The sequence below is a fragment of the Amblyraja radiata genome, chromosome 19, assembly GCF_010909765.2.
Source record: "Amblyraja radiata isolate CabotCenter1 chromosome 19, sAmbRad1.1.pri, whole genome shotgun sequence".
Classification (NCBI taxonomy): Eukaryota; Metazoa; Chordata; class Chondrichthyes; order Rajiformes; family Rajidae; genus Amblyraja; species Amblyraja radiata.
In genome coordinates, this window is record NC_045974.1 from 41,685,379 (window position 1) to 41,700,309 (window position 14,931).

At 43.1% G+C, this 14,931-nt stretch overlaps 1 protein-coding gene across 1 annotated transcript in view; it reads right to left on the reverse strand.

The window, feature by feature from the left end:
- The window catches only part of capza2 (capping actin protein of muscle Z-line subunit alpha 2), a 46,407-nt gene extending 31,778 nt beyond the window's left edge, over window positions 1–14,629 (reverse strand). The window contains exon 1 of the mRNA XM_033038322.1: window positions 14,527–14,629. Within this exon, the coding sequence (XP_032894213.1) occupies window positions 14,527–14,565 (39 nt within the window). The 5' untranslated portion in view covers window positions 14,566–14,629. The remainder of the gene's footprint in view (window positions 1–14,526) is intronic.
- Window positions 14,630–14,931: the final 302 nt, after the last annotated feature.

Here is a 14,931-nt window from a genome sequence, read left to right on the forward strand (position 1 = left end):
TATGTAAGGTGTGAAAGTAGGTCAAAGGGAATTAGAGATCAAGGAAAATGTAGAATAGATCATCATTAGCTAGGAGAAGATAACAACAACAAAGTAAACAGAGATAAAATGTAGTTGGAGACAGTAGGTCTTGTCGGAGAACTGGGGAGGGATGGAGTGAGAGAGAGGGAAAGCAAGGGCTACTTGAAGTTAGCGAAGTCAATATTCATACTACTGAGGTGTACACTGCCCAAGCGAAATATGAGGTGCTGTTCCTCCAATTAGAGCTGGGCCTTACTCCGACAATGGTGACAATAGCAGACAGGACAGGCAGACTATGCGGGTACAGTGCAGGTACGTCGTTCTCTGAAATTGGCACCACAAGTAGATAGGGAGGTCAAGAAGGCTTTTGTTACATTAGCCTTCATCAGTCAGGGTATTCAGTTTGTGATATTATGTTACAGTTGTACATGACATTGGTGAGGCCATATTTGTTCAGTGTTGGTCATTCTGTTCATAGGAAGGATGTTGTTAAGCTGGAAAGGGTAAAGAGGAGATTTACAAGGATGTTGCCAGGACTCGAGGGCCTGAGCTATAGAGAGAGGTTGGGAAAGCTGGGACTTTATTCCTTGGAGCATAGGAGGCCGAGGGGTGATCTTATAGAGGTGTACAAGATCACGAGGGGAATAGATAGGTTGATACAGAGTCTTTTATCCAGGGTAAGGTAATCAAGAACCAGAGGACATAGGTTTCAGTGAGAGGGGACTGATTTATAGGAACCCAAAGGGCATTTTTTCCCCCCAGAGGTTGGTGGGTATATAGAACGAGCTGCCCGAGGAGGTAGTTGTGGCAGGTAGTATAACAATATTTTAAAACCATGTGGACAGGTACATGGATAGGAAAGATTGAGGGATAAAGGTCAAACATAGGTAGATGGGATTAGCCTAGATTAAACCTATTGGTCAACATGGGCAAGTTGGACTGAAGAGCTTGTATATTCTCCCTGTAACCGCATGAGTTTCATCCAGATGCTTTGATTTCCTTCCACATCCCAAGCTTGAGCTATATTGAGAAGTTGGATAGGCTGACACTTGTTTTCTTTGGAGCGTAGGAGGCCAAGGGATGATATTCTGTGGTGCACAACATCGCGAATAACGTGAATGGTCATTTTTTCCCCCAGGGTAGTGGATAGGCTTACAAGATGAGAGGGAAGATATTTAACAGGATGTGCTAGCATTGGATTGGGTCCAGAAGAGATTTACGAGAATGATCCCAGGAATGATTGGGTTAACATATGATGAACGCTTGACAGCATTGGACTCGCATTCACTGAAGTTTAGAAGGATGAGGGGACACCACACTGAAACTTAGCGAATAGTGAAAGGCCTGGATGGAGTGAATGAGGCGAGGATGTTTCCACTAGTGGGAGAGCTTAGGAACAGAGGCCACAGCCTCAATAAAAGGATGTACCTTTAGAAAGGAGACGAGCAAGAATTTCTTTACCCAGAGGGTGGCAAATTTGTGGAATACATTGCCACAGAAGGCTGCAGGGGCCAAGTTAAAGGATATTTTTAAGGCAGAGATTGATAGATTCTTGATTAGTACAGGTGTCTGGAGTTATGGGGAGAAGGCAGGAGAATGGGGTTGAGAGGGAAAGATAAACCAACCAAGATTGAATGGCGGAGTAGACTTGATGGGCCGAGTATCCTATTGTCCCAAATGCAGGCAATTGGGACAATACCAATTTTACATTCCTTTAGGCATGCAGCATGGGAACAGGCCCTTTGCACTCACTAGCGATCACACCGTACACTTGTACTATCCTTAACACTAGGGCAATTTACAGAAGCCAATTAACTAACGTACAAACCTGCACGTTTTGGAGCTTGGGAAGAAACTACAGCACCCGGGAGAACGTACGGACAGCACCCATAGTCAGGATTGAACCCTGATCTTTGGCACGCCAAGGCAGCAACTCTACCGCTGTAGCATTGTGCTGCCCTTGGTCGACATGGACAAAGTGGGCCGAAGAGCCTATTCCTGTGTTGCATAGCTGAATGACTCTTGAAATGAAACTATGACCTCCGGTCCGATGATCAAATCATTGATCTCCACATTGCCATGATTTCTTAATTGAAGGAGCTGGCCAAAGTTGACTGGAAAGATACCCTAGCAGGGATGACAGAGGAACAACAATGGCAGGTATTTCTGGGAATAATACAGAAGATGCAGGATCAGTTCATTCCAAAGAGGAAGAAAGATTCCAAGGGGAGTAGGGGGTGACCATGGCTGACAAGGGAAGTCAAGGACAATATAAAAATAAAATAAAAGTACAACGTAGCAAAGATGAGCGGGAAGCAAGAGGATTGGGTAATGTTTAAAGAACAACAAAAGATAACCAAAAAGACAATACGAGGAGAAAAGATGAGGTACGAAGGTAAGTTAGCCAGAATATAAAGGAGGATAATAAAAGCTTCTTTAGGTATTTGAAGAGGAAAAAATTAGTTAAGACCAAAGTTGGACCCTTGAAGACCGAAAAAGGTGAATTTATTATGGGGAATAAGGAAATGGCAGACGAGTTGAACAGGTGCTTTGGATCTGTCTTCACTAAGGAGGACACAAACAATCTTCCTGATATAGGAGTGGCCAGAGGATCTGGGGTGACGGAGGAACTGAAGGAAATCCACATTAGGCAGGGTGTAGGATAGACTGATGGGACTGAAGGCTGATAAATCCCCACGGCCTGATGGTCTGTATCCCAGGGTACCTAAGGAAGTGCCTCTAGCAATCGTGGATGCATTGGTGATAATTTTCCAATGTTCCATAGACTCCGGATCAGTTCCTGTGGATTGGAGGGTAGCTAATGTTATCCCACTTTTTAAGAAAGGCAGGAGAGAGAAAACAGGGAATTATAGACCAGTTAGCCTGACATTGGTGGCGGGGAAGATGCTGGAGTCAATTATAAAACATGAGATAGCCGCACATTTGGATAGCAGTAACAGGATCGGTCCGAGTCAGCTTGGATTTACGAAGGGGAAATCATGCTTCACTAATCTTCTGGAATTTTTTGAAGATGTAACTAGGAAAATGGACAAGGGTGAGCCAGTGGATGTAGTGTACCTGGACTTTCAGAAAGCATTTGATAAGGTCCCACATAGGAGATTAGTGGGCAAAATTAGGGCACATGGTATCGGGGGTAGAGTGCTCACATGGATAGAGAAGTGGTTGGCAGGCAGGAAACAAAGAGTAGGGATTAACAGGTCCCTTTCAGAATGGCAGGCAGTGACTAGTGGGGTACCGCAAGGCTCGGTGCTGGGACCGCAGCTATTTACAATATACATCAATGATTTGGATGAAGGGATTCAAAGTAACATTAGCAAATTTGCAGATGACAAAGCTGGGTGGCAGTGTGAACTGTGAGGAGGATGCTATGAGAATGCAGGGCGACTTGGACAGGTCGGGGGAATGGGCAGATGAAGTTTAATGTGGATAAATGTGAGGTTACCACTTTGGTGCCAAAAACAGGAAGGCAGAATACTATCTAAATTGCGTCAAGTTGGGAAAAGGGGAAGTACAACGGGATCTGGGGATCCTTGTACATCAGTTTATGAAAGTAAGCATGCAGGTACAACAGGCAGTGAAGAAAGCGAAAGGCATGTTGGCCTTTATAACAAGAAGAATCGAATATTGGAGCAAAGACGTCCTTCTGCAGTTGTACAGAGCCCTAGTGAGACCACACCTGGAGTATTGTGTGCAGTTTTGGTCCATTAATTTGAGGAAGGACATTCTTGCTATTGAAGGAGTGCAGCGTAAGTTTACAAGGTTAATTCCTGGGATGGCAGGACTGTCATATTCTGAGAGAATGGAGCAGCTGGGCTTGTACACTCTGGTGTTTAGAAGGATGAGATGGGGTCTCATTGAAACATATAAGATTGTTAAGGGTTTGGACACGCTAGAGGCAGGAAACATGTTCCCGATGTTGCGGGAGTCCAGAACCAGGGGCCACAGTTTAAGAATAAGGAGTAAAGCCCCTGTCCCACTTACGTGTCCTTGGCACGCTAATTACGCGACCTCGTGGTCACGTTGAGCCGCGATAGTCCCGCGAAGGTCGCGCGCGATTTCATGTGCCCGCACAGCCGTCTGGAGCGCTTGACGTCATTTGAAGATAGACACAAAATACTGGAGTAACCGGCAGCATCTCTGGAGTGAAGCAATGGGTGACCTTTCGTGTTGAGACTCTTTTTCAGTCTGAAAGAAGGGCCTTGACCCGAAACATCATCCATTCCTTCTCTTCAGAGATGCTGCCGGTCCCGCTGAATTACTCCAGCATTTTGTGTCTATCTTCAACTTTCTGGGCCCCGCTCTGGGAGTAGAAGTGGGGGCGGATCCGGACCGCAATAGCCGTGAGCCACAGGCCGAGTTCGGCGATCTTTTGCCCGCTTCTGCTGCTGTTGGAGATGAGACATTGCGTCGCGCCAGGGTCTTGAGCCTGTCCCACTTTGGTCATCAGTTACGCGACAGGCCGTTGGCGCGCGAAGATTTTGTTCGCTACAAAAATCCCAGAGCACCGCGCGATGTCGCGCACAACTACATACCCATCCGCGCTTCTCAGTGGGACCTGCCCCGCGCGGCCATACGATGCCCGTGCACAACGCGACGACGAGGTCGCGTAATTTGCGTGCCAAGGACATGTAAGTGGGACAGGCCCTTAAGCCATTTAGAACGGAGACGAGGAAACACTTTTTCTCAGAGAGTAGTGAGTCTATGGAATTCTCTGCCTCAGAGGGCAGTGGAGGCAGGTTCTCTGGATGCTTTCAAGAGAGCTAGATAGGGCTCTTAAAAAAAGCGGAGTCAGGGGATATGGGGAGAAGGCAGGAACGGGGTACTGATTGGGGATGATCAGCCATGATCACATTGAATGGCGGTGCTGGCTCGAAGGGCCGAATGGCCTACTCCTGCACCTATTGTCTAAAAAGGCAATACGGGGAGAAAAGATGAGGTACGAAGGTAAACTAGCCAAGAATATAAAGGAGGATAGTAAAAGCTTCTTTAGGTATGTGAAGAGGAAAAAAAATCAGTTAAGACCAAAGTTGGACACCTTGAAGACTGAAAATGGTGAATTTATTTTGAGAAACAAGGAAATGGCAGATGAGTTGAACAGGTAGTTTGGATCCGTCTTCCCTAAGGAGGACACAAGCAATCTTACTGATGTACTAGTCAGAGGATCTGGGGTGACGGAGGAACTGAAGGAAATCCACATTAGGCAGAAAATGGTGTTGGGTAGACTGATAGGACTGAAGGCTAAAAATCCCCAGGGCCTGATAGTCTGCATCCCAGGGTACTCAAGCAGGTGGCTCGAGAAATCGTGGACGCATTGGTGATCATTTTCCAATGTTCTATAGATTTAGGATCAGTTGCTATGGATTGGAGAGTAGCTAATGTTATCCAACTTTTTTGGAACGGCGGGAGAGAAAAAACAAGGAATTATAGATCAGTTAGCCTGACATCCGTGGTGGGGTAGATGCTGGAGTCAATCATAAAAGATGAAATAGCGGCACATTTGGATAGCAGTAACAGGATCAGTCCGAGTCAGCATGGATTTACGAAGGGGAAATCATGCTCGACTAATATCCTGGATTTTTTTTGAGGCTGTAACTAGGAAAATGGACAAGGGAGAGCTAGTGGATGTAGTGTACCTGGACTTCCAGAAGGCATTTGATAAGGTAGGAGATTAGTGGGCAAAATTAGGGCACATGGTATTGGGGTTAGATTGCTGACATGAATAGAAAATTGGTTGGCAGACAGGAAACAGTACGGATTAACAGGTCCCTTTCAGAATGGCAAGCAGTGACTAGTGGGGTACCCCAGCTATTTACCAAATATATTAATGATTTAGATGAAGGGATTACAAGTAACATTAACAAATTTGCAGATAACACAAAGCTGGGTGGCAGTGTGAACTGTGAGGAGGATGTTATGAGAATGCAGGGTGACTTGGACAGGTTGGGTGAGTGGGCAGATGCAGTTTAATGTGGTTAAATGTGAGGTTATCCACTTTGGTAGCAAAAACAGGAAGGAAGATTATTATCTAAATGTAGGTATGTTGCAAAGCCTACCTGAAGCGTCGCTGAAAATCTGCCGCTGCAGGTGTGCGCGATTTTGGCGCCGTTTAGAGGGGGGCGGGTTTAAAACGCGATTTTCTCTAGGCTGTTCAAATTGAAGATGTTCAGCCTAGTTAATTATTAACGAAAAATCGCTGGAAGACCCAGTTGCAAAAGCTATTATTAGTTTTAAAGGCCTCGTATAATAGTTATAGTAGTTTAAAAATCAATCTCTAAACCCGCGACCACCAGCAACCGCAGGGTCTCATAAAGCAGGCAACTGAAGGTAGGCTGTATATTTTTACATTAAAAAGGGCTTCTAAAGATCCCTTTATACAAAGTTTAATATTGCGAGTAGCTCATTTTGGGCCCATTATATCCCGCAGTATTTTTCTCGGCATTTGGGGCACAAATCTACCGCAATGTGAACGTTCTAAACCAGCTCGTTCCACAGGGACCCACTGGAAAGCTGATTTAAATGGGCATTTATTTACAGCAATTGAACACTAAATTCCTTCCATTTGGTCTATAAATTAATGTAAATGAGATTTAAAAATCATGTTTTATTGTGAATTATTTGTGAATATTATTTGGACATTTAGGCTATTTAAAAATGTTAATCATTTATTAAGAAATGGATAGATGTTTAGATCTAGTAATTGAAGTCTGAAATTAGCTACAATTAGGTAACTAACTCATTATATGCTTTAATTTCAGGTCATCCAAGTAAGATTATTTTATATTTGTTTCAGAATGCTTCAATCTATGATAACTGAAAATTTCATTCAGTTCTCTTAATTTTTAAGAAAGTTATGGGCTTTTGACTGTTCACGATCACAGCTTTTTTGTTATGTCCATAGAAAATCAATAGGGAACAAGATGCTCATTTCCCAGTATGAAAATGGCCATAACTTTTTAAATACTTGAGATATGAAAGTGAATTAGGTGTCAAATTAAACTTATTTTTATGCTTTATCTGATGGGATAAGTTGCAGACTTGATTTTTTTAATCTCAAAATTTTGTAACATTGCTACTAAATGGTGTCAAGTTAGGATAAGGGGAAGTACAACGAGATCTGAGGGTCCTCGCTCATCAGTCAATGAAAGTAAGCATGCAGGTACAGCAGGCAGTGAAGAAAGTGAATAGTATGTTGGCCTTCATAATAAGAGGAGTTGAGTAGAGGAGAAAATAGGTCCTTCTGCAGTTGTGAGACCACACCTGGAGTATTGTGTGCAGTTTTGGTCTCCAAATTTGAGGAAGGACATTCTTGCTATTGAGGGAGTGCAGCATAGGTTCACAAGGTTAATTCCCAGGATGGCGGGACTGTCATCTGGTGAGAGAATGGAGCGGCTGGGCTTGTATACTCTGGAATTTAGAAGGATGAGAAGGGATCTTATTGAAGCATATAAGATTATTAAGTGTTTGTACACACTAGAGGCATGAAACATGTTTCCGATGCTGGTGGAGTCCAGAACCAGGGGCCACAGTTTAAGAATAAGGGGTAAGCCATTTAGAACAGAGATGAGGAAACACATTTTCACACCGAGTTGTGAGTCTGCGGAATCCTCAGCCTCACAGGGCGGTGGAGGCCGGTTCTCTGGAAACTTTCAAGAGAGAGCTCGATAGGGTTCTTGAAGATAGTGGAGTCAGGGGATATGGGGAGAAGCAGGAACGGGGTACTGATTGTGGATGGTCAGCCATGATCATATTGAATGGCAATGCTGGCTTGAAGGGCCGGATGGCCTACTCCTGCACCTATTGTCTATAAGAGTTGGAATTAAGATATCTATCAATTGAGTGTAACCAAAAATGAAAAGGAAAACTGGATGAGCAGGATAGTGAAAGAGGTGTCCTTTAATGTATTTTGATAAGCTATAACAATTGTTATCTAAAATCAACACTTAATAACCTTACAACATACCATTCGTTTTTTTAATCAAATGATTTGTGGATATAATAAGGTGGTGTACCACAAACTGGTTTCAAATTAAACCTCTAATTTGAGCTGTATTTCCTGCTTTGCCTGGCCATTTTATTTTTGGTGCAAATGCAAAGTTTTGTACAATAGGTATTTTTTTTAAAGAAAATACACAATTTTCCATTTAATGTACTTTCTAACCAATTTTCAAAATTAGTTTACCAACCTCCACTGAACCCTGTTCATTTTCTCAAATAGGTTATTGTACAGTAAAATGTCTTGAGCCCTCCAAACCTGTCCTATCAACGTACCTGTCTAACACTTAAAATTCTTGAGCTTTAACTACAACAACCGAGGTAAGTAAGTAAGTTTTTTGGCCAAGTATTCACATACAAGGAATTTGCCTTAGTGCTCCGCCCACAAGTAACAACATGGCATAGTGACAGTTTCGAATGACTCCGAAAACACTAAACATTAATAATAATAGAACATTAATGATAAAACACAGGTTTGTGATAATGTCAATATCTAAATGTTTCTGCAAAATTGTTTCCAATTCTCCGTTTATTTGCCATACTTCAACGGCTGCAAGACAAATCATAACCTTTTATTTTTATAAGGATTACTTTCCAAATTCTTTACTAAGCTATCTTTACTAGTGACTATTCCTCATATACAACTTCATTGCCTTTATTTCTACACCACGGATGATTATCCCTAAATGTTTCTCTCTTCGCTACTGAATTGGTTTGATTAGTTAGCCATCCCGTCCCACCTAGTTTAAATACAGTCAACTGTTGTCTTACACCAGATGTGCAATACCATGACACCCTTCCTGTTCAAAGACCAGCTACTTGCATACATAATGAAGCCACTACCCAATGTGAAATCCGTTCTCCAACACATATCAACTATAATCTCTATAGGCTACCCTACTCTACTTAATGGTTAGGACAAGTACTTTAGATGTAGCCCAAGTGCTAGCTACCTTAATTCTTAATCAAGGGACGGCATGATGGAGCAGCGGTAGAGTTGCTGCCTTACAGCACCAGAGTCCTGGGTTCGATCCTGACTACAAGTGCTGTCTGTACAGTTTGTACGTTCCCCCCGTGACCGCATTGGTTCTCGCTTGACCGCATCTCAGAGATCTTCAGTTTCCTCCAACAGTCCAAAGACGTACAGGTTTATAGGTAAATTGGCTTGGATGTATAAATTGTCCCTAGTGTGTGTAGGATAGTGTTAATGTGCGGGCATCGCTGGTTGGTGCGGACTCAAAGGGCCAAAAGGCCCTTTTCCGCGCTGTATCTCTAAACTTAAAAACAAAACTGAAACTAATCTTAAATAATCTTCCAGAACCACAGCCCTTTAAAAAAATCTTCACATTAAGTAACTTGCAGCTCCATATTTTTTCCAGTCTATTCAAATACAGCCCCTTCCCTAGCACTTGGGACATAAAGCATCCAGGTCAGGCTGTACTGAAAACACTACCAGTCCTCCATAATGAATGCATTTCTTGACCCATTGCTAATCTTTTATCCTCATGCTTATTTTTTTGTGTCATTTTAAATAATATGAAAAAGAAAATTTGAATATAAATTTATAAACATACGCATTATAAAAAATATCCATAATAAAATATGCCACCTAGTACTCACAATAAAAAGCATGTTTTTCCCAGGAACTGGGTCAACTATGCTCAGGACTATAAATGTCACATGACACATTCCAGACTGAAAATACAGCTCCATTACTGCAAATCTGATAGCAATCTTCAAATTAATTACAGTTGGTAGTTTTAATTAATATACATTAAAAGTACAAAACAGTTTGAGTAAAAAACAAATATTCCATTTACCTTCTATTTCAGTTTAAGAAGTGAAGGGATATATTTGTAGTGTAACCAACTACCTAAATTCAGAGGGATGAAAGATGACCCCACTTGCTCATTATGGTGGAGTAAGCCAACTTCAATCTAGTCAAGATGTATTTAGTCTATAATCCAAATGTTGGATTAACCCAGTGGGACAGTCAGCATCTCTGGAGAAAAGAAGTGGGTGATGGTTTTGGGCGAGACCCTTCTTCAGACCTCGTGTAAAACAAAAAATGATCCCATTGAAAACAGCGGTTGGGGGGGGGGGGGGGGGGGAGAAGCACTGCAAAATTGCCCAACCTTCTCTCCCCCCCCCCCCCCCCCCAAATGCTCAGAGACAAAAACATCTTGCTTTTGAAAATATGGGTAGGAATGAGATGAAAGGGAAAAATGAGCCAAAAACACACCATGACGCCAAGGAAGGGGTAACCCTCGATGATTTTTCTTAATCCGTTCATTTCAATGCATCTTGGGTTCCTTTGGCATTTTGTGCCTGGGGCTAAATAGAATTATAAAGTCTCTTTCAATGTACTTTGCCTACAACTGTAAAAAGAGCATCTCTGACAAACCATTTTGGCCGATAGCATTAAGCTGATATGAATGTAAAAGGGAAGTATTATTTGTGGCAACCAAAAGCAGTTCTCCACAGCTAGTGACCTTGGATGTAATCTTCATAGAGTTTGCACATTCTCCGTACAACCACATAGATTTTCTTTGGGTGCTCCGGTTTCCTCCCATATCCCACAGATGCGTTGGCAGATTCATTGGGAATAGTAAATATCCTTTGGGTGTGGGGAGGGGGGGGTAGGCTGGCAAACATTGGGAAATATCAGGAGAGTTGAAGGGCACGAGGATCAATGGGTTACCCGGAAATAAGTTAGGAGGAAGACATACAAGGAAACAAAGCAGCATAAATCCAACAGGCCTCTCAATATGATTGTTATAGTCTGAGTGCTAAGAGTGTGGAAATAGGCCCTTCGGTCCAACTTGCGCACACTGCCCAATATGTCCCAGCGACACTAGTCCCACCTGCTCACGTTTGGTCCATATCCCTCCAAACCTGTCCTATCCATGTACCTGTCTAACAGTTTCTTAAATGTTGGGATAGTCCCTGCCTCAACTACCTCCTCTGGCAGTGTGTTCCATACCCCCACCACGCTTTGTGTGAAAAAGTTATCCTTCAGATTCCTATATTTTCCCCTTCACCTTAAACCTATGATTGTTCTATGTGATAAGAAAAAGAAAACGTAATTTATCAAAACTATTTTTATTCTTGAGAAAATGGCAAGCAATAGTTCATAAATGAAGTCTATAACCTTTGGCAGCATTCAATTCCAACATCAGATTTGATTACAATTCATTCAGGTTATAATTTTAAACCCAAAGACCTACATTTTGAAACAACACTTGGAGACTCCATAAACCTTCAAACCAGCACATCACCAAATACCTCATTAAGACTGCGTAGATCATTTTGTACATTAAACATGGTTTTAGTATACTATAAAAGTATAATGCTCAGACAAATAAAATAAAAAAATAGTATATTAAGGGTGTAGAGTGATTTTCTTGAAAATTCAGAAGAGGAATTACCAGTTTCACTCAGCAACACAAAGTAGTAACTGACGACTAAAATATGTTTATAGCTAAAGAATGCAAATAAAGTCACTTTGAGTGCACAAGTATATTTCAAACTAAAACAAGAAAGAAAACATGTGGCATCAATGCAATGTGCCAAGCAGCAAACAAAGTTCATCAAATTCCAGGACATCCCACTCTATCCAAAATTCAATCTAAATAGTCACGTGAGTGCTAATTATACCCATAGATTATAACTTTATTAGAACATTTCACAACCTTTCTTTCCTACCACAAAACAAATACTGTAAACTTAATGAATACGTTTATTAAAACAAACATTCTTTAGATCTTTGGAGTGAAGTTACTGCACAGTCACAAATTTTCAGGTGTTATGAGCAAAATCTTCAATTTAGTTATAAACAGTCATCTAATAAGAACAAAAGAAAGAATTTGCTATGGTTCCTTGATGCTGTTCTAGTGTTGATCGTGGCTAACATGCCTCCTCACATCTCAATTGCATTCTGTGTAACTGCTATGACTTTGACGGTCCTCCTTCCAAAGATGTTGCCTAACTTGCTGGGTATTTCCAGAATGTTGTTTCATGACACCATATCCAATTTATTTTCTTAAAAATCAATCCCTCCCAACTTCGAATACACTCAATGGCAGGATAGCCGTGGTTCGCTAGGGAGGAAAACTAAAAACTTTAGAACTCAAACTTCTACTCTATAAATAGCTCACCCTTTTACCCAACTAATTCCAGACTATGAACAGCTCGAGACAACAGACTTTCAACATTTACTTTTTCAAGCCCTCAAATGTATTCATATTTCAATAAGATCACTTTAAATTCAATGCAGTTTAAACCAAACATAATCCATCCTATTCAATCTCTGTCCATAGGTCAAACCATTGCAGAAACCATTTAAATCTTTGTTATACTGCCTCTAAAGCATGAATATTTCTTAAGAGTACACAGAATGAAAATTAAAACAGCATTCCTGATGTATTTTCAAAGTTAATTGCAACAACTTCCTTACTCTTGCACTCCAATAATAGCCATCCAAATCACTCACTGTACCTGCCTGTTAATTTAGTGTCCCCGTTTATCTAACAAAGTAACACAACTAATCAATGTTTGAATAATTCAGATTTAAAAAAAATATATAGAAAGTAATCAAATATCAGTCTCAGTCAACCATTTCATCACGTCCTTTTAAACTTCTTGATCCATGTTTTGTTCTTTTCCCCTCCCAAACTATCATGGAAAACTGTCAATTAGATTTTCTACCACTCTGCTTTGCATGTAACTTGTAATGAAAAATGTACATTTTGCAGTACATTTGCCTCACCAAACTAAATGTAAAGCAAAATAACTTCAGTATACTTTGAACAAAATGGAAGTTTTGACAGCTGTGCAAATCATCATTCTCTTTACATCATGCACGAGGAACAAGTGTACAAGACTGATGAAAATTGTAAGTGACAAGAACAGTTGTTCAGAAAAACTGTATTAGCTGCATTGGTAATATTTTTGGAGGCCTTAAATAAAAGGCAACAAATTGCAAGAAAATGTTACTGCTGTGGTCAATGCTGAAGTCAATTTTTGATGGAAAGAAAAATGAAGTGTCTGGTAATGTTAAAATCCAGCAAAGAAATCTCAAACTATTTAAAATGTATCAAATCATGTAAACTGGCTAACTGAGAGGAGAAAGATGATATGGGAAAGCTTTGACAGCTCATTCCACATACCCACCCTCACTCTGGGCATAAAATGTTTCCCTTCTCACCTTATTTATTTGTCCACAAAGAGGGTGGGCATACTGAACAAGCTGCCAGAGGCAGTTATTATAACATATAAAAGACAGTTGTACAGGTACATAGATAGGAAAGGTTTAGAGGGATGTGTCAGACGCATGGAGGTGGGACTTGCACAAATGGGGCATCTCGATCAGCATGGGCAAGTTGGACTGAAGGGCCCGTTTCCACACAGTATGGCTATAACCCAGTAAACAGGAAAAATCTGCAAGAATTGCCTTGTACTCCTAGTCACTTTAAAACTTGTAAGAACATGTTAATTTATGTCAAGTCCAAACAAAATTACAAAGTTATTTTCAAGGAAGAATAAATTGTGTGATTACAGGTTAATTAACACAGCATTCCTTAAAAAGCCATCATGATTCAGACTGCAGGCTGCGTACTGGGAAACAATTTTAAGCAGCTTATTTCTAGCAACTAGGAACAAAAGACGTGGAACACATAGTGTGTCGGACCTAATCATAACTTTGCAATCTTTATGCCAGCAGGAAATGCTTTAAAACATACGATTGGAAGGCTGGATATTCGCTTCAACTAGCATGAAGGTGTTTTAGGTGGCTGGCCGAGAGATTGGGGGAGGTGTTTGAACATACAGTCTCTGCCAAGATTACAGCTGGTCGCTGCCGCATCGGGAAGGGCAACGGCGGGACCGGGAGGGCGGACACGGGCCATTACTCAGCCCCACGTCCCGGCCCGGACTCTGGACAGCGCCGTGGGGTCAGTGACAGATTGTGGGGCTGAGGCCGAAGCGGGAAGGCAGCCCGGCCCGGAGCAATGGGAGAGAGAGGGGAGGGGAGGGGACCCCACCCCAGCTTGGCCCCGCCCCAGTCCTGGTCCTAGTCCCGGTGCTCGTCCCAGTCTCCGTCCACACACCCAGCCAGCGCCCCCAACCCCGGCCTAGACCAGCCCCGTCCCCACCCACGTCCACACGCCCAGACCCCGGCCAGCGCCCCCAACCCCGGCCTAGACCAGCCCCAGCCCCCGGCCAGCGCCCTGCCCCCACTCACTCGCGGCTTTATTTGGGTCGCCGACCCTACAAGGACTGCGGGCCGCTGCGCCGAGCTAAAAATAAAAGCGGCGCCGGCCCAAAAACCTTCCCGGGCCGCGGTCGGGCGGGTAGAGAGAGGAGCCGAGCGGAGAGGACAGCGGCCCGGGCGGGCAGGCGGGTGGACCGGCCCAGCCCGGCCCATGGGTGTCGGTGGTGGAGAAGGAGGGAGCGGGGGTGGGGGGTGGGGACGCTGGGCTGAGCTGCCCTCACCTTCTCCTCCTCCGAGACCTGCTCCTCATGCTCCGCCATCTTGGGCCGGCCGCGCTGTAAATAACTCCGCGCGCCCCCGCGCACGCACACACGCCCCGCATTCTGGGTAACGCGCGCACGGGGCGGGAGCGCGCTTGGATGGGGGGGGGGGGGGTAGCGGAGGAAGAGACTCCAGCGCGCCCTCTACAGCCGGTTACTGCCACAACACCCTGACAGTGTCTCCAGGAAAGATGCCTCTAGTCTCAGCCTCGCCTGACTCTCAGTCTGAAGAAGGGTCTCGACCCCAAACCTCACCCTTCTTCTCTCCAGAGATGCTGCCTGACCCACTGAGTTACTACAGCTTTTTGTGTGTCTATCTTCGGTTTAAACCAGCATCTGCGGTTCCTTCCTACACACTCTGACAGC